Below are 19,203 nucleotides of genomic sequence, written 5' to 3'. Positions count from 1 at the left end.
ACTGTCAAGAGCCAAACTCCTGTTCTATCAGATCAATAGAATATTTTCAGTGAAGTTTTACACGTTATGTGTCCCGTATTTGTAATGGGATATTCAGCAATATAGAAATGCATGTTGCTGATGACAGAAAAAAACGGCCTTACCACTCTTTTTTTTAATCAGAGATGTTTTAATGAGCACATATCTTTAGTCAGTTATTGTGGGTTACTCATTATTGTACTGAAAAAAGGAATGCACAGCATGTACCAAGATAAAGAAAATAGATGCAAGTTTGTGACGATAGTGGTTCCGAAAAAAAAGAAAAAAACACCCTGACTTGCACCCTATGTGTCACTGTGGGTTACAGGTTAACATTAGGTGTCACAAATGTTATCATCAATGTCTCAACTTCCTAAAACAAACTCGTGTCAGCAGTTGTGGTATTTTCACTTCTGTGTCATCCCAAGCGTTCAAACTAAAAAGGAGAAGTGTCTCAATCATGCAAATAGGATCAGTAGAATATATTTCACCGTGTAGAACAGCTGATGGCAATTAGGGAGTCTTTTTTTAATGTAATGTGTTGTTTATTGCTGGTTTGTGCGCCGCCTGCGACAAACATGACAATCATGTTTTGCATTCTACCATATAATATTTACCCCAATGCCCAATGAGTATGTTTTAGTCTGATCAAGTATGTTTATAAACCCGTTTAATATGTTTTTACACCTTTGTACCGGCGTGAAAGTCTCGTTTTCTGCGTTATTCTATGCATCTCAACGCCTCTTGTTGGGTTCGTTCGTTTTGGGCGACCGTAGACGTTTTTGTCAGATGGCAGAATGAGCCCTGCCATTTTGTTGCTGCATTGACAGTAACATTAAAGAAAGAGTCTTGAAAACATCGTCGCTCCAGTTTTGCTGGCTGTAGTCTGCAAATGTAACCACTGCCTACGCTTGCTGGTTTCAGACAGGAAACCCTCAAACGTTTTCTCACACAACACGAAGCGTTGCTGTTCAACGGGCGGCGCTGTGGCGCTAAACAAGCGGCTATTGTGCCTTTGACGGGTTGCCTGCCATCAGAGAGAATCTGTTCAGTTGGCTAGCGGAACAACAGAAGCAGCAGCAGCGGATGGTTCAGATTCGGCTTCGGTTGCCATCCACAACCCGAGATTTCTTTCAACTTTCTGTTTCTGTGTGAAAGGTAAAGTGACTCTTTTTTGTCTGCACCAACAACAGGCTGAGTTAAAATAATGTTATCACGAACACTCACAGATTTTTGTAACGTTAATGTGAACTCAAGTAGCTAAGCGAACGCCAGCGTTGTGTTAGCCATTAGCTAACGTTAGCTTGTTAGACGGAAACGGATTTGATGGATTAGCTAAAATGGTTAACGGTGCAGCGCATCGCAGTTGAACAGTATTAATGTTATAGCGAGGAAACCTTCAAGCATTTGTTTTAAAACAGCCCAGATCGCGGTAGAGATGGCTGTCGCATTGAGCTAGCATGGTGTAATTTTAACAAATCCAATTTAGCGATTAGTCACGTTTAGCTAATGGCTTGTCTTGGCTGTGTAACTGTTAGCGAGTCATTTCCTTTATGAATTAGCTGGTGTGGGGGATTAGTTTGTAGCAAGCAGGCTGCATCTCGGACTCCGTGTATCCATCAGTAATCCTTTTGCCACTAATAATGTAACGCGCTACTTCCTGTAACCTCTTTTAGGGATAGAAATGTTTGTGTAATCGGTTATGTAACGCAAAGACGTGCTCATGTTGTTATTTTCGTTGCTACCCAGAAAGATATGTCGAGGTTGTTTCAGGCATGTTGAGAGGCAGATGAGTTTGATAGGTGAGCGTGTCAGTCAAGAGGGAACAGCTGCTGAGTCCGAGGCCGTGGACGTGCAGTTCATGAAATGCAGTGTGCAAGAAAGGAGCTTTTGTTCAGATCTCAGTCCCTGGTACATTACTAAAACCCACTTGCCAGCATCTTCCACTGTTTTCCCAGTTAACTAAACCCTTAGAATATGTTGAACTTCATCTTCATCTGTGATTCAAAAACCAAACAAAGATTTAAAATATCTTTTCGGTGTATCTGTGCAATCTGAATTATGTACTTCTTCTTTGTTTCAATCAGGTGACATTGTCTTGTATGGAATGACAACCTCACAGAGATATATTGACTCCAAACCAGCGGGTAAGTTGACACTCTGCTGTCAAAAGGCACAATCTGCACGTCAGTTCATCATGTGTTGATATAATCCTCTGTTGCCATTGTCCCGTTTCACAAATATACATTAGCTCGGTTCGCTGACATGGAGTGGCAGACGCCAGCTGTGTCGGAGAAGTTCCAAAGCCGTTTTGGCCGCCGGCCTGGAACATCGGATAGTGGGGACACTGGTCTTGGCACCTCAGCATCTGACAGTACAGAAGGTGATGACTTTTGCTTGTTCCTTCCCTGCCTGTAGCATGTGTTATGTAACGTTGTTATGAAGTCTGTCTGTCAGCAATGGAGCTCCAGTTTGCACTCTGGAGTTAGATTCCTTAGTGGTGACTGTTATCTTTATTATTGTCAGCTTTACAGGATGTTTGTATTCTAAAATGTGCTTGTTAATGAGTAAACTACTATACTTTTAAATTGGTGTTGAAGCTGATTTGAATGTAGAAAACAGTCATGCCAGGCCATGTCTTCACATTTCTCTTGCTGTTTCTTATGCTATTTATAGAGTGAGAAAAATGTTCATGATCCACTGAGGATGCTCGGGAGATTTGTGGAGGTAGATTAAAGTCCCATCCTGAAAAGCCCCAAGGCTCTGCTGCACTACTTTGGTGTTGTGGGTTGATCAGGAGGACGGGGTGTTGCCAGGACTGGACTGTTAAATGGAGACTGGACCTTGCCTGTGGAGAGAAATGTCACATTCAAAGAGTTTTTTGTTTAATACTGGTATGATTTTTAGATGGGAATATCCCACAGGAGAAAATGTGAAATCTCACCAGAGATGGGGTGTGTGTATGTGCTATATTTGCATTCATAGACTGAGTGGAAAGAATAGCAAACATGCAGTATCAGAAAAGTTCTTTGTAATGGCTGGCCCGCTGGGGGCGGCTGGTCCCATGTGTAACAGGAAACACTACAAAATAATACACTGGAAAATGATCAGAAGTGTATAAACACTGTGGGGTTTGGACTTCACAAAGCTGGTATTCACGGCAGGGCTGCCTGTTGGGGACTATTCAAAATGACTGCAAACAGGTCAACAGTCTTTTTCTTGCATCTACTTCCAGTGGTGTGTGTTTGCCTTCCAGAGGTCGTCCTAAGGATGCGTTTAGCACTAGAGCTGCCATGATCAGTCGATTTAAAGAAAATTAGTTGCTGTTTTTTCTGATAAAAGATTTATTGTTTTAGTTTTCAAGCTAAAATGTTGAGGGTTTGACTGCTTAGATGTGAGGATGTGCTGCTGTACTATGTCATTTATTAGAGTAAATGAAGAGTCTTTGGGTTTTGTAATGTTGATTGCACAAAAGAAGCAATCTGAAGCCACCACTTTGGGCTCTAGGAATTGTGAGGAGCAATTTTCAAAATTGTTTGACATTTAACACACTAAACAATTAACTTTGAATATGGATGGTAGATTAATAGATACATTAAACAAAAAACCCTTAATTGTAGCTCTTTTTTACACATTATGTCTAAACAATAGCACCCCTAATCGCTTTGAATAGCTGACTAGTAAGTATGATTCAATTTTATACATTTCTATAATGATGTTGTTCTGAGCTCACTGCTGTGTTTTTAGAACTTCCCTGATCCCCATGGTGATGTAAAGACCTCTGCACACCTCCCGTCACCTGTCCAGTATCCAGATAAACATCCCTAAAGCTGAAAGGGAAGGTGTAGAAAACAGTTAGTAAAATGAGTAGATGCATATCTCCTGCACCGTCCGAATGAACAGTAAGACATATCTTGAGGTGTTCAGTGTTCTCTCACAATCCTTGAGGACCTTTAGGACAACATTACTAGGATGATTGAAGTTGCCTTCAAGCACATCGTGACCCAGCTCCTTTTTACATCTTTTATACAGTTTGCACACTTGTTTTCTCAACCCTTATACATGTTTATGTAGTCTATGCATACTTAAAGCTGGGTCTTATTGTTGAATGTAACTTCTTTTTACAGGCAGGACTTGTTTGGTACAGCTGTTGAGCACGCTACTGGTAGAGCTTTGTCCCAGCATTTAAACTGACAGCTGTGCCTAGCAACATGCCAATTAGCCCCAAATTTAGCCACAATAATGACCAGTTGTAGATGCACATTTTTTAAAAATAAGTAAGGAACTACGTTTTTTGTTGTTAGTGGCCTGGTGTTTTACAGCTACAGGTAATTGGTATTATGTTATATACTCTCCAAAGGAATGTCTGTTGAGCAAATATGAAGCAAATGTTCTTCTTGCAGAGTAGTTTCGACTTGTTTGAGCCAGTCATGAGTAGGTGGACCCTGGAGGCTTTCTTTTATATCTGTAGTTATACCTTCCCGAAATCTTGATTGATGTTGATTTCTCTATGTTTTGCCTTTTTACTAATTAGTTTTCTCTGTGATCGTGAAGAGTCTCTAGTTTGATGAAGTTGTGATTTAAACTGAGCAGAATGCTCAGTCGTTGACTTTGGATGTACGTGTGCGTGATGTGTGTTTTAGTGGGAGGAGGCAAGGTGCTTAAATAAGCGGCACCCACAGATCACTCTGTAACCTGAGATGTGGGCTATTAATACCCATAACCTTTCCTGTGTACGCCTGTTTGTGTGTTTGCTCAGAGCTTCATACAAGCTGGTTCGACTGTTGGAGGACAATACAACTTTGGGGACGGGGACTGTCTACTGCAACGCTGTCCGTCTTAGCCTCAGAAGTCGATTTTGGTACTGTCCAGAAATGCAGAGAACGGACTGTTTTGATCAAAAGCGTTGTGCTGCTCAGCTCTGCTCAGTTCAGCTTTAGAAAAAAATGCCTCAGCTAATAACATGTTTGTTGCGTTGGAGTGAATGCCAGATTTCCAGACTTCAGCAGGTCTCTCAGGTTTGTAGAAATCAGAGTTATGTAACTTTGACTTGTGTTGGAGCTTGCAGAGATCTCCGGTGGTTGGTTGTGGTGATCTTTGCTTTGTTTCTGAAGTTCTCCTAAGCATAATGTGATCTCTGAGGTTTCCAGATGAAGACAGTTAACATTTTTGTGCATGATTTAATGAAGTGGTTTGGGAGTGTACTCTGAGGGTGGTTATCTTTGTGTGCCTTCAAGGGAATGATTGCAGGGGTTTCTGCTAATTAAAAAGGAAGACTGTTTAGTCAGCAGTTCTATGGTAACAGAATAATTATCTTACATGTTAACTCAGTTACACTAACCCAGGTTTTATCAGTTCTTTACTGCAACATATTGTTTTTGTTAATCAGGTAATCCAAAGTCTTCATTCTGCACATTGGTTTAAGTCTATAATAAGCCTATTCCCTCGGTTGAGTCAGTCTGAGCCAGTTAATTCTTTCAGTGGTGACACCTCATCATCAAAGTAGGCCACCCATAAACCCTGCTGCATCTCCTTTACATCATTTACTGAAAATAGAGAAAATGGCCTGCAGTATTGCTCTAGATATTCTGCACCGATTTAACAAGGTCTGTCTGTATGTTAAATGAGATTTCTAATGACTTATTCTTCTTCTACTCTTTAAAGATTTCTGCAGTACCACCAGCAGCAGCCCCCCTTTCCAGCCCATCCGCAGTCAGATCCCCATACCCACTGCACATGTCATGCCATCCACGGCCGGAGCCCCGGCCTCTAAGCCCCAGTCATGTTTCCATGAGGACTCCCTGTCCTCTGAGGGACACAGGTCTTCGTCTGGCTCCAGAACCCCAAGTGGCTCCACCTCGAAGTCTTCCTCTCTCTCCAAATCAGCATCTTCGCCCAACTTGGATGCTCAGGCTGGTGTGGGAGGTGATCTTGTGGGGCCAAAACCAGACTGCCTGAGCCGCTACCGCAGCCTTGTCAATGGACTGGACCACTCGCTTTTCCCTTCGGATCACACACGCGTGGACGAGGGCCAGAGGTTTGACACTCCTGCTGTGGAGCCTACGCTAAATCAGTCAGTGCTGCTAGGGGGGTTATGCCCTGATGTCAGACTCCGATTACAAGCTACTGGGATTAGAGACCCCTCAGACTGTGTGTCTGAGGCCTACAGAGGAGGCATGGAGCACAGCTATAAAGTTCTGCCTGAGGCAAGGCCTGGGGTTCCCGGCACAGCAGAAACCTCTAATCAGCGGGGCGGTCAGCCTGGTACGGCTGGATCTCCTGGAGTTTATGCAAACCCTCTGAGCCTGCAGACACAGGCTCTGCTGAGGGAGCATGCAGGCGCCAAGGGTTACGATCCACTGCGGCAGGACAGATGTAGTGAAATGTCCAGCTGGCAGCAACAACAGCAACATAAGCAGCAACTGGAGAGTTTACGCCTGCAAGTGGAACAAATGCAGGTAAGCATTTATTTTCATTAGAAAATAACACGCTAAAGATAAGTAAAGTTTCTTAATCTTGTTTTAGCTGTTATGAATGGGCTGAGGTGTATTCTCTGAGGAAAACACTTTGGCGTAGACATGTGGGGCAGTCGGTTGTTGGTGGACATCTGAAATTTAGGTCCCGACACATATATAGGTCAACATTGGAAATACAGCGCTCCACTGTATAAAGCCTGAAGCCATACAGACGCCCTGTCCTATTTTGAAGAAGGACATGTCAAGTTAATCAGCGAAGTCTGAATCACAACGACTTCAAACTGTTTTTATAAGGTTTATGAAAAAGTTATTATGCTTTTCATGTGGAAAATCCCATGCTTGATCAACGCTTGTCGCAGCTTCTCTCTTGCTAGCTGTAAAGAGCTGTTGCACAACCAATTCAGAAATGTTGACAGATGCTGACCAGTCTGGAGTGACTGTTGCCACTTCATCTGCTGTGTGCTGACCAATACACTTATGAATTATTACACAATTTGAGATGAGACTGAGACTTGGCAGTTTAATCAAATACAAAATCTAACTGGACTCATCCGGATATTTGCTTTCAAGTGAAGTTTTGCCTCATAAAGGAAGGGATTGGCTGTGAAAGCATCCATTCATTCATGGTGCTGAACATATTCTTCAGGGCACCAGAATACGCTGACATTTGGCAGTGCCTTCAGTGTGTGTTGGAAAATAGACTTTAAATAGTCACTGAGGTGTAATTACATTCAGTTCTAAAGAGAGAGATTGGCATGGCTGGATCCTCATCAAGTTTTAGTTCTCTTTTGTGATCACCATTTGAAACTGCCATGTTGTTATTGACATAGTTCCTACTGTCAGATGTGTGCTGTCTGTGATATAAGAATACTTTGTCTGACAGGCCAAGTCTAACAGTTATTTCAAAGCTGTCTGCATTTTGTTTCATGTGACTATTTTTTGTATTTCTGTCAAGATCTGTATAAATTGTACGTCACACTGTCTATGCTGCGCTGAGATAAAGTTGATGGCTGTCAGATGTAGGGCTGGGTATCACCAGGTACCTCGCGATACGATACTTTCATGATATTTTGCCAACGATAATATCACGATACAGCGATTCTGCGGTAATCGATATATTGCAAGGAATTTCAGAGTATATTGCACAGTGTCTCTTCTTAACACACACACTGACTACAACTATCATTAACAATCTATATGTGTGGGTTTCAGAGCTACTTAAACCATTTTTCTAATTTTTTTTGGTTGTATACCTATGTTTGAATAAAGATAAAGTTGTCCTCCGAAAAGGGGAAGTGGTGGTGGGCCAAAAAAAAAAAAAAGTTTTTTATTTATTTTTTTTTACATTTTTAGATATCGATATTTGGCACCAGTGTATCGATAATGTACCTCAAGACGAAATATCGCGATATATGGTAGTATCGATATTTTGGCACACCCCTAGTCAGATGAGCATGCAGTTTATTTATTTTCTCTCATCACCATTACATATGCTTTCCACATGCTGCAGCTCTGACTGTCACATGGTTTTTGTCTTTTTGTTACAGTTGATGAGTGCTGGAGTGGGTCAGTACCCATCTCTGTACTCGACACCAACTCACTCAGATTCTGGCAAGTGGGACGCTCTGGTCAAAGCCAGCGAGAGTCTGCTGAAGGAGAAGGAGCTCATCATTGAGAGGCAAGTGCCTCAAATTATTTTACTGTTCATGTGTGGACATTATGTTGAGGGAAAGGAATCTTTGTCTCACTGTCTGATAATAAGGAAATTAATCTTAACCTCATACTGTGGTAAGGGTGCTAGATTGCTGTACTGTCCACTGTGTTGCTGACTTTATTGGTGTTCTTGTGTTGGTTATGATGCTTGGACCTGGTCATGATTCAGACAAAAGCAGCATATGATCCAGTTGGAGCAGCGTCTGAGGGAAAGCGAGCTGCAGGTCCAAGGAGCGCTCCTGGGCAGAGGAGCTTCTTACGGGGATATGTTCATGCTGCGGCTGCAGGTTAGTGAAAACATTGACTATCTTGTAAAAGCAACACAGAGAACCCTGTATTATACTGTCATCCTCCTTACAAACTATTTACCCTCAAGAATCTTTATTGAAATCTTGGTATCACATGGTGGCTTTCCAGGAGGCTCAGAGGGAGAACGTGTTCTTGAGGGCGCAGTTTACTGAGCGCACCGACTGTGCTGCCCTTGAAAAGGCGGAGGCGGAGCGCAGGCTGGGGGCAGTTGAGGCCGAGACGCGCCGACTGACTGACAGCCTGAAGGAGGCTTGTGAGAGACACTCAGAGGAGATGAAGAAACAGGAAGAGAGGGTTGGTGTTTTACTAATGTGTTTTCTAACATAAACAAACAACAGTTGAAAGCAAGCATTTGAAGGGTATAACAAAAAAATATGGCACACTAAAGCTGAAGATGTACTGTATTTGTGTATTTGTATATAGTTTTTTTTATGCAAATATTCACTTTGCTTCTGTTTTAGTGGCATTTGTTGGATGAGAACTGCATTTAAATTCCTATACTTGGTAATGAAGAGAAGCTGTCAAATTCAGTCATATTTCCTGCCTCAGTTTACAGGAAACAACTGTACAGGAAGCTCTTTACTCTGCCCACAGGAGCAGAGATTCTGTCGATAAAATCTCTTTATTCTCTAACATAAACAGATCCTACATGCTGTGTATGATTGATAACAAAAGTCCAAACACTAAATTTCATATAGACAGATGAAAGAAAGGTGTTGAAACAGCTCCTCTGTTGCTGATGTGTGATGGTGTTTGTATGAACAGTCACACATTTGAACAGTCTCACTTTTTTCTGAGTTATGAATGAGTGTTGCACCTATAACTTGCCACATTTGAGCATGTTCTCCCACTTACACAGATCCGCAGTCGAGACAAGCACATCAACAATCTGAAGAAGAAGTGTCAGAAGGAATCTGAACTGAAGAGAGAGAACCAGCAGCGTATCGAGACTCTGGAGCGCTATCTGGCTGACCTGCCCACCTTGGAGGACTACCAGGGCCAGAACAAGCAGGTAAGAACCATTTCGTCCAATCTTACCACATCTTCTCTGATTTAAATAATTAAATTTGGATTTTTGTTTTTTTGTTTTACATCAGCTTCTAGAGGCTGAACAGCAGGTGGCTCAGCTCCACGACAAAGTACAAGAGTTGGAGGTCTGTCTGGAGACGACGCGCTCACAACTACAGGAAAAAGATGCACATCTGGACGACCAAAAACGCAGGGAGAGAGACCTGCTGACCACCATTACTGAGTACGCACAAAAAGCCAGTCTGACAACAATGTGCCATCCTCTCAGTGGGAACATTAATTCAGAAATAACTTTGCATAATGTGTTCTTTTCTTTTTGTCTTCATCAGCATGCAGCAGCGGGTACAGCAGGGCCTCGAGGATGGAGCCAGACTGCCTTCACTGGATATTGAGAAGCTCAGAGGAGAGAACAACACTCTGAGAGAGGAGCAGCAGAGACTGAAAAAGGTCTGTTGGTATTTGTCTGTTCTGTGTTTTTTCTTTTAAAAGCTCATTTGGGTACTTGTAGTACTTGTGTGACAGCTTTCATTTGAATACTTGGAATGCCTTCCTTCACAAAGTACAGTGATTTTACAAGGAATTTTGATTGAGTAGGGCTGAGGCAAAACATGAGCACTGAAAGTATCATTAATACTGCAGCTAGAAAAAAAATGCTCATTCTGTTCAATATAACTGTAGTTTATCTGTTTGACTTAAAATGACTCCAGCTTCCAAAAGTCGATCTGAGTGAGGTCAGATTGACGTGTGTGTTTAGTTAAAGTTTAACCAACGAGAAATGTTCTATCAAAGTTTATTTCTGTTTATTGTAGTTAAAGCAACAACATTTAACTTTGTGGATAAAGATGGTCAGCTGTTGAAACAATTTAAATATATTCTTGGTAATATTTGTTCATCTGCTTTGTCATTACTTTTAGAGCAAGGCAACTCTACTGTGTAATGTTTACCATGTTTGGTTTGCTGCTGTATGCTTCCTCAAAGTAAACAATTAGGGACATACACTTACACACACAATTCCCATCAAGCTTAGGTCACAACCTCCCAGTCCCAAAGAATAAGCAGGAGAAAGATGTTTCGTGATAATAAAATGAGAAAGATTGTTTAAAAGCTGTTTTATTTAATTATAGGTCATTGAGAAGCAGCACCGGATGATGGAGCAGCTTGGCTCCCAGATCCAGGTGTGTGTCTCTTCACACTGAGTCTCAGCGATTTGATTTTTGATTTTTATAGTCACATAACATTTGCATGTCTTTATATGTTTGTGTCTGCAGGCTTTGGAGGAGCAGATATCTCAGGAAGAGAACAGCTCTCAGGCTCTCAGAGAAGAGGTGCTGGCCAAAGAGCAGAATGTGTTAGAGCTCCACACAGCAATGAAGGAGGTGAGATAGATAATTCCCCCCAAAAATGCACCTGTGTGTCTTTTCACAAACCTTGTTAGAAATCGCCTAACACTGGGTCATGTTGACGCTGACGACTGTGTTTCAGCTGTCGGTCCAGAACCAGGAACTGATGGAGCAGAATCTGACCCTGCAGGAGCAAATGAGCGACGGGGAGGAGAAAAGCACCAGTCAGGCCTCCTCTGCTCTGCAGCCAGCAGGGGCTCGCCTCACACAGAAGCTTCATATAGAAATCGCTTCCTGCCTCAGTGACATGCGCTCACTGTGCAGCATCCTGACTCAGAGAGCGCAGGGACAAGACCCCAACCTCTCCCTGCTGCTCGGCCTCACATGTAAGCACTTTTTGAATGCTACTCTTCTCTCTTGTTGATAATAGAGCTCAGGCACCTCTTCTAGGTTCATAGGCATTGTGCAGAGTTATGGAAGTAGATTTGAGTAATTTCCACGGCTGGATAAGAACAGAAAAAATTCAAACCAAAGCCAACCAAAATGTTCATGGCGTTCTGGCAAATATTGGGCAATATAGATGCATGCATAGTCATCTAGAGCTTGTAAATTTCAACCGTAACCTAACATAAACTTTCATTTGTAATTTAGGAACAGTGCCTGTCTTTAAATGTAACAACCTGTTTGCACGACGCATATCAGACTAATGTTTTGCTTCTCCAGCGCCCCCTCCGGTGGCAGAGCAGGCAGAGAACTGGATGAGTCCAGAGGTGCTACAGAAGAAGCTGGTTGAAGCTCAGCAGCTCCGTCGAGACGTCGAGGAGCTGCGCAATGTGATACTGGACCGTTACGCGCAGGACATGGGAGAAAACTGCATCACCCAATAACCTCGCCACCCAGGTGACGGAAGGAACTCTCGTTAAGCCCCACTTCACCTCTGAAGCATCTAAAATGGGCTCGTCTTTCAGTGACTGAATGTCAGACAGAGGACTGGAACTTAATTTCCTTAAAATGAGGACAGAGGAAAGCCCAAATGGTTTAGCTTCTCCTCAGACAGACTGTACGTCAATTCTCAAGCCTGCCTGTAGCTCAGATCCCGCCCCTCCCCCTCCCCGGTGAGTTCATCTATTTCAGTCCAAGGGCTAACAGAAAATAACTTACCTCTAATACTTGATCCTCTTAAGCATTGTATGTGTGTGCGTGTGTTTGTAGTTTTTTTTTTTTTAATGATGACATGATACTGTCCGTAACCAAACAGTCTTATACTTTGTGTTCCACTCTAGTGGATAAGTATTTGTGTAGAAGTCCCACAAATATAATTTATTTAAATCTCAATTTCCCTCTCGAGGGGAATTATTCAAGAAGTGGTTGACAATCAACTGAAACTATTTTGCTTTTAACTGAATTCACAAGGAACATGTTACTGACACGCCATTATTTAAAATGGTGTAACATGAGACTCTGCTGTGAGGTGTAGGACTTGACAAATACCAAATCAGCTTCTCGCACCGAAAGGCCTCCCAACAGTTTTATTACCAAAGAAACTCCGGCCGAAGCAGCCTGTGAAAGTCTGTGAACGCTTCTCTCTGCTGCAGGCCTCGTTCTGAATGAACGCCAACCATGTGCCTTCCTGTCACGTTTGCAACCACAATGCTAATTCATTTTTAGACCAACCACAAAGGGCTGTTTGCAGCTGACTCTTCCAATATGACCTTTCTCTCAGTGTATCAACCAGTAGGATAGTCAATACATTCCCTGACTCTGAATGTAGCAGATAACTTTGGGCTCGTGGTCGCCCCCTACACTGTTTTGTTTTTTGTTTTTTTTTTGTCCCTGGTAGATAAACTAAGTTAGTTGAACCTCTTCAGTCTGTGTGACGTTTGTAGAATCTGAAAACTTCACAGTATACTGTTTATTCAGGTTGATATGACTGACTTGCATTTGACAGTATTAATCTTCAGTATTATTTATTTTCTTTGTTTGCTTAGACAACTCAGTGAGTCCCCCCTAATGTGTTTCTGACTCTAACAACCTGTAATGTGTCCATAATGTGTAAAGGTCCCATGAAGTGTCTTTAAGTTCCTTACTCCTGTTGTTTGATGTGTGTCGTATTAGATGAAATGTTGGGATGTTGGATTTAATGTCGGGAAGGACAAAGTTTGGCAGGTGGCAGTGGGACGTGTTTTGATACCAGATGATGATGATGATGATGATGATGAGAGGAGGGGCTGGCTGGATCACCCCGAAAATCATTGATCACATTGGTACTGGATGGAATAAGCCATTTAAAAAAAAAAAAAACCTAAACTTGACACTTTACAGGAAGAGAAAGGGATTTTAATATAAAAAATATGCAACAATGACCTTTTTATGGACTAAGTCACACAGAACAACACACCCAGGGACACACAAGCCATTTTTCATTTCATGGGACCTTTTTTTAAAAACTCGATTAGCACAAGATTTCTCTTTGGAAAGTCAGGCTCCGCATGCCTTAACATCTCAAATGTTTTTGCAAAAGGGAAAAAGATGTTTATATTTTCATACTTTTGTCCTCGTTTGTATTTGCATATTTTAGAAATAAAGATTTTCAACATTATGTTCTGCACTTTGATTTTGTTTTGATTTCAAATTTCGTGTGGATTTCTTTGATTGTTTAACCGCAGTGCCTATCGTGAGTACCAGCTTTCTATAACTTGGATCCTCTGAGTCAAAATGCCACACTGATACTGGCAATGACCAGTGATAGACTCTAAGTACATTTACTGAAGAAATATACTTAAGTACAATTTTGAGATACTTTACTTGAGTATTTCCATTTTCTGCTATATTCTGGAGCCAAATGTGCTCTTTAATCTCCTACATGTATGTTGTAATACTAGCTACTTATTACTTTGCAGATTACATACTGCATCGGAGTAGCACATTTTAAAACGATTTATTGGCAATCAAGTAAAAAAAAAAACAGATTTTGATGATCAGAAAAAAATCAAAATATCAGAGCCATCAAATATTTAACATCAGGTACTTTAAAACTTCTCTTTTGAACCATTTGTGTGGGTGATTTTCACTTTTACCCAAGTCAAATTTAACACTGGAATCTGTTCTTCTAATATATAACTTTTGGGTACTTCATCGACAATGTCATGATTGACATAGGGTTTGACATATAACACTGTTTCTTTTGTCAGTGTCATGAAATCTTTCTGGTTTCATTTACAGTCATTCAGTGCGCAGTGGACCACCAATCCCTGTTCTTGTGTTAAGCAATGGTCCCAGTTCCACATCACCAGGTGTACAGTTTTTACATTTGGTAAAATTAAATAAAAGAGCAGTGGTTTTAGATTGGTTTTATGGATATCCCAGTGTGACATCTGACACATGCCACAGAAGGGAAAGCAAAAGTTCTTAAAATAGTAATGAGTGGCCGAATTCCATTTAGCTTCGCAGTTTCAGGGTCCTGATGCATGCTGGCTCACCGTTCAGCCAAATGTTATTAGTAACACAGATGTTTTTGGTACTACGTCATGTCAGAAGGTCCGCTGTGAGAAAGGCTGCCTTAAAAGAAAAAAAAAATCCTTTACACGTCGTGCATAGCTACTTTATGAGTTTATCTTATAAGCTTCAGTCAGTGAATGATGGGGGAGATGTTTCCTCATTCGCAGCAGCAGAGTAGCGTTAGTCGTCAGCCCACATGACTTGAGCGTCTGGCAGTCGTCATCGTAGCAGCACTGTGGGTACACGCTGATGATGTCATAGCCGGGAAGACCACCACCTCTGCAATGCAAGAAATACAATCGACCGTTGCCACATGTTGAAAAGACAAAGACTTTTTGACAGCGCAGGAGAACACTGTCTCACCTGTGTGCATCCAGATACTGTCGCAGCTGGCCGATTGTTTCTAAGAGGCACATCTTCAGTATGAATGTATGATTCCCATCTTCTGACTTCACCTTGAGTGTGATAACATCACGGGCTGACGCAGGCCGGTCAGTGTTGAGCACCTGCAGTCTGTAATGTAGAGAAGTTAACACACACTTCATATGTTGATTATTATAATAGAGGCTGAGACTCCTTCACATCAGATCTCACTCGTGGTCCACATCACTCAGCTCTTGTGCGCTGGCTCTCCATGTTGACCTGGCCTATTTTTTCCAGACCAGTGCATACAGTAATCCCCCGCGATGAACCGCTGTGGTCACATCAGCATTTTAATCAGCCTTTACATCATGTCGTGTGTTCCGTGAATCAAGTAATTCCTTTAACCCCATTAACCCAGTTTTTCCTTGTAACGTCCACATGGTTGATAATTATTTCTACATCATCATATGTACAGAGCATCTTGCATCTTACACTGAGAGACTAAACCAAAAGTGCAACATTTTCCTTCAGATCCCATTAAAATATTTAGATTGGTGCATCGTAATTTCAGCCTGACATATTTTGTCTCCTCATCGTCTACAATTTAAATGCACTATATGTTATTTCTTGCCACTGGGGGTCCATCTTTCGAAGCAAAACAAAAGACGTAAGTAGTGTGGGATCATGGGAGTTGTTGTCTTCATTGTATAACAACCACCATTGCACAGTAAAAGTATCTCTTTTCCTCATAAATGCTATTATGATAGTGGATCAGTAATCTAAAAAATGCTGACAGCTGGTTCCATCTATTAACAAAGTGTGTGAGCCGTTAGACCGTTAGCATATCCGAGTTACATCAGCGATCAAGTGTCTTGGTAGTTTTTTTGGGAAAAAAACTAAAAATGTTCTACAGTGCTATAGAATCTGTCCAACATACATGTTAGCAACATACATTACCAAAATACATGTTAGCTAGCTAGCATTAGCAACATTTACATTAGCTAGCCATAGCAACATTATCATTAGCTGCCTAGCATTGGCGACATTAATGTAAGCGAATGTTAGCAAAATTAGCTAGTACCACAAACTAGCAGCTATTTGAGGGTGCAGATGATTCAAACAAAAGCGATGTTTTAACGTCAATGCAGTGGCAGGAGGGAGATGGAAAGCCTCATTTAGTGGCTGAATGTTATCAAAAACACCTTTCAACGTCTTTCACATCATAATTAGTCTTGTCGCCGATTTCCTTCCTCACTTTCTGAATCCCTCATTGAAGTTTATTTATCTGGTTCTGAACGTAGTATGAGGTCACATACTATATCTTTAAACTCTTTTCTACGGATTTGTCTGCGCAGCATGAGTTTTTAATGGCTGAACACCACTGGTCCGTCCACTAATTGTCAGCTTAGGCTCACATAAAAGACGACAAAATGTGTGGTACCTGTCTTTCATGGCCTGCAGTGACGGTGTGTCTATCAGGATCACTGAGTCGCCGCTCTGGGCATCAGATGAACCCTAGTGAAAGTACTTGTTAGATAATGAGCCGACTGCAGTGATTTAGTACAAGTACAGACAGGAAGGTTGGTGCACTGTAGGGAGTCCATACCTGCAGGGCGCCCCTCACTGAGTCCCTGATATCAATTACACGACCAGCCTTTACTATCACCTTCGGTAACCTGTTGACGAACTGATCCACGCTCATCTTCTTGCCTGAAGAAAACATGAGAATGATGATGAAGACCATGCAACGTAAGGAGTGTTGGTTTTTAATGTCTGCAGGACAGACCAGATTCACCTTTCCCTCCTCGAACGGCCTGACCTTCACCAGGAAATCTATCCCACGGTGGCCTGAAGATGAATTTCTCATCTCTCCTGTCATGAACCTGCACAGAATATAATGACAAGTAGCAATTCGTTGCGAATTTACACATCTTCTCGGTGAACAAGAGGAAACAAACCTCAAAAGGGACGCCGTCTGGGAATCTTCCTTGAAGCTCGGATGGAAAATACCCGGCCATCAGATCTTGCATGCACCGCTGCATAAACCAAAGAAAGAGAGTTAGGAACCACCAAAGAACAATGTGTAGAGTATTTTGTTCAACTTTCTTAAGCTCACCTGGGTGCTGTTCTCCTGATAGGAGCGGAAAGGACCATCAAACATGACGATCCCGTTGCTGTAGAGACTCAGTTGAATGGGATCCTTCTTCGCCAACTGCGCCCCCGTGGCCGTCGATCGTACGAAACACTCGCCGTCCCCTGTGAGGATGTTCAGCTCCCTGATCCTCTGCACCACCAGGTCAAAGTTCATGTGGAAGCTCCTGACTGCAGAGGCGTCTGCACAGGGAAGACAACCAGCACGTTAGGAATCCTTTTGGTAGAAGCAGAAGCCTATAAAGAAGTCAGCAGATAAAAGCTACCTGGCTGCCGAAGGCCTCTCCCTACACTCTGTGGCTTATTACTTTCGGCTGAGTCACCGCTCTCGCCATCTCCCACCCAGATCAAACCGTAGTCACTCAGAAAGCTCTGCAAGGATAGTGTGGTGATCAGCAGAATTGGGAGCGTTGTAATCACAATATAAACACATGAATGTTTAATTTAATCAACCTACCTCCATTTCAATCACTTGATTCTGCAGTCTTTGGCACCTTCTCTCAAGATCGTCTCTGCCGCTCAGCTCATGTGTGCTTTCTGAACCAACACAGGAAATGTAGCCACAATCAAAACCCTTTTATCAAGCGATATGTGACTTATATAACACTCAGGTCTGTTACCTGATTCGTTGAGAGGCCTCCGTTTTCCCTCCAAAGCTGAGATCCTTTTATCCTTAAAAGAAGATGTAAAGTCAGAGTTCAACATGTTTGAAAGGCGAGCTGTCTGCTCGTCTGGAGGAGTTACGTGTTCACCTTGTGATCGATCTCCCGCGCTTGGCTCCTCACTGTTTTCTCCAGCAGGGTCACCCGCTGCATCATGGCAGACATGAGCTCAAAGTTGCTCGGTGGAACACCTGAAGTACGTAAAGTACGTGAGAGTATCCTTCACACTCATATAAATGTATACAATATATTGATTGAGTAAGTAAAGATCAATACCTACCACATGACTGGATTTAGGTTAGGTTTTCAGTTTGATTTCCATTAAATAAAAGCATTAAATAAAAGCAGATAAACACATAAACTTGGAAATAAAAGCAGATAAACTTGGCTTTTAAATAAAAAAAAAAAACCCATTGCACTAATTATACCTTTCTTCAATGAGGTGTCAATGGAGGCATAGTTAGCTGCAGGATCAGAGGATTCATCATTGTCAGCCAATCCTGCCTGAAATTCTGAAAACAAAAAACACAAAACTATGTGAAATAAAAAAAAACTGAAAGAGAGATCATACTCATATATAAATAATATGCAGATTAATCCATAATGGAAATACTAAGTATTTGCAGCCCAATATAATCACAATCACAATCTAATAATATAATATAATATATAGTAGCAAAACAGTCACAACGAAGACAGGCAATGTTACAACTTTTAGTTGTCATACTTCAAGTCCATTCCCTACTTATACTTATATAACACTATTTATACTTATATAACACTATTTATACTTATATAAACAATATGTAAACATACAGTATATTCGTCATATTTACACCGTGTCATATTGTACAATTCAATGTCTAGGTGCATTTATATTTATATGTTTTTTTAGTACATGACTACACCCCTTGTGTGTCACAGTTTATGGGTGCAGTTATCCTGTGCAACTGACCTTATGGCTCATATCTATATATAAAGGGAGATGGAGTGCATATTGTCTTTGTTAGTATTACTTCAATATGACTTTTTATTATTATTCGGTATTTAGCTTTGCCTTATTTTATCTTTTTTTGTCATTCAATCACTTATTTCCTCTGTGTTTGACTCTTGATCTGCTGTAACAAGTGAATGCTGAATAAAAACACGTTTCTTTTCTCTCCAAGCTGCTGTTTCAGGGAGCTGTCAGTGTTTAACGCAGACTAACAACATACCTTTTAGCAGATCCCTCCTGAAGGGCACCTTCTGTCCGCCCCTGCGGGTCAAACACAGGTTAACAAGGTCTGTTCCCTGAGCAGTGGAGTTAGCACCTGTGTGTTGCCGTGCAGCGTGTGTGTGACCTACCCCTGTTCACCCAGAGAGTCCTGCAGGGGGGTGCGTCTCGTTTTCTTCAACATCGCCAAAGGTGAACTCATTTTACCTGTAGGCTGCTGCAGCTGAATATCACACACTTGTTCCTGTTCAGAGGGCTTTCCTGTGTTTGTTTGGAGTCTGTTGCCAGTAGCAACGCGGAGGGGAGCCGTTGAAATGTGAGATGATGGCTGGATGTTTCCTGTTTCAGCCACAGGAGGGCGCTGTTCCCCCCCCCCTCTCTCTTTATGTGTGTGTGTGTTTGTTTCTTTATGTCACAAACACACATGTCAT

At 41.8% G+C, this 19,203-nt stretch overlaps 2 protein-coding genes across 3 annotated transcripts; one reads left to right on the top strand and one right to left on the bottom strand.

Moving 5' to 3' along the window:
* The first annotated feature begins 904 nt into the window (after nt 1–904).
* cep85 (centrosomal protein 85) lies at nt 905–13,484 on the top strand. 2 transcript variants are annotated; one of them, XM_030393499.1, is made up of 14 exons: nt 905–1,176; nt 2,106–2,165; nt 2,270–2,401; nt 5,683–6,476; nt 8,042–8,172; nt 8,377–8,494; nt 8,625–8,810; nt 9,376–9,528; nt 9,614–9,768; nt 9,875–9,992; nt 10,670–10,720; nt 10,814–10,921; nt 11,028–11,271; nt 11,609–13,484. In XM_030393499.1, exons 2-14 carry the CDS (start codon nt 2,126–2,128, stop codon nt 11,770–11,772), a joined length of 2,394 nt encoding a protein of 797 aa, XP_030249359.1. In that variant the 5' UTR covers nt 905–1,176; nt 2,106–2,125; the 3' UTR covers nt 11,773–13,484. The 2 variants fall into 2 exon arrangements, with proteins under 2 accessions (XP_030249359.1, XP_030249360.1); XM_030393500.1 differs by lacking the exons at nt 905–1,176; nt 2,106–2,165; nt 2,270–2,401 and adding an exon at nt 3,700–5,036 and having other exon boundaries at nt 11,609–11,772.
* A 988-nt stretch (nt 13,485–14,472) lies between these two features.
* Nucleotides 14,473–19,156, bottom strand: ubxn11 (UBX domain protein 11). The gene is made up of 14 exons (XM_030393502.1): nt 18,904–19,156; nt 18,774–18,814; nt 17,988–18,071; nt 17,650–17,750; nt 17,518–17,569; nt 17,355–17,434; nt 17,164–17,269; nt 16,863–17,080; nt 16,705–16,782; nt 16,542–16,629; nt 16,353–16,456; nt 16,188–16,261; nt 14,747–14,896; nt 14,473–14,662 (listed from the first exon to the last, which is right to left on the bottom strand). The coding sequence occupies exons 1-14, from the start codon at nt 18,972–18,974 to the stop codon at nt 14,488–14,490; spliced, it is 1,422 nt and encodes a 473-aa protein (XP_030249362.1). The 5' UTR covers nt 18,975–19,156; the 3' UTR covers nt 14,473–14,487.
* Nucleotides 19,157–19,203: the final 47 nt, after the last annotated feature.

Source organism: Sparus aurata, chromosome 17 (assembly GCF_900880675.1).
Source record: "Sparus aurata chromosome 17, fSpaAur1.1, whole genome shotgun sequence".
NCBI classification, from domain to species: domain Eukaryota; kingdom Metazoa; phylum Chordata; class Actinopteri; order Spariformes; family Sparidae; genus Sparus; species Sparus aurata.
The sequence above is the reverse complement of the archived record's forward strand: the minus strand, read 5'-3'. Positions and strand labels throughout refer to the sequence as shown.

Bases quoted from the DNA above. Each gene is read 5' to 3' on its own strand.
- cep85 (XM_030393499.1), top strand. From the start codon at position 2,126: ATGACAACCTCACAGAGATATATTGACTCCAAACCAGCGG. The intron at 8,811-9,375 runs GTTGGTGTTTTA...CCACTTACACAG, and splicing joins TGAAGAAACAGGAAGAGAGG to ATCCGCAGTCGAGACAAGCA. The intron at 9,529-9,613 runs GTAAGAACCATT...GTTTTACATCAG, and splicing joins ACCAGGGCCAGAACAAGCAG to CTTCTAGAGGCTGAACAGCA.
- ubxn11 (XM_030393502.1), bottom strand. From the start codon at position 18,974: ATGAGTTCACCTTTGGCGATGTTGAAGAAAACGAGACGCACCCCCCTG. The intron at 17,435-17,517 runs GTAACAGACCTG...GTGTTGGTTCAG, and splicing joins GAGGCCTCTCAACGAATCAG to AAAGCACACATGAGCTGAGC. The intron at 14,663-14,746 runs GTGAGACAGTGT...CTTGCATTGCAG, and splicing joins CAGTATCTGGATGCACACAG to AGGTGGTGGTCTTCCCGGCT.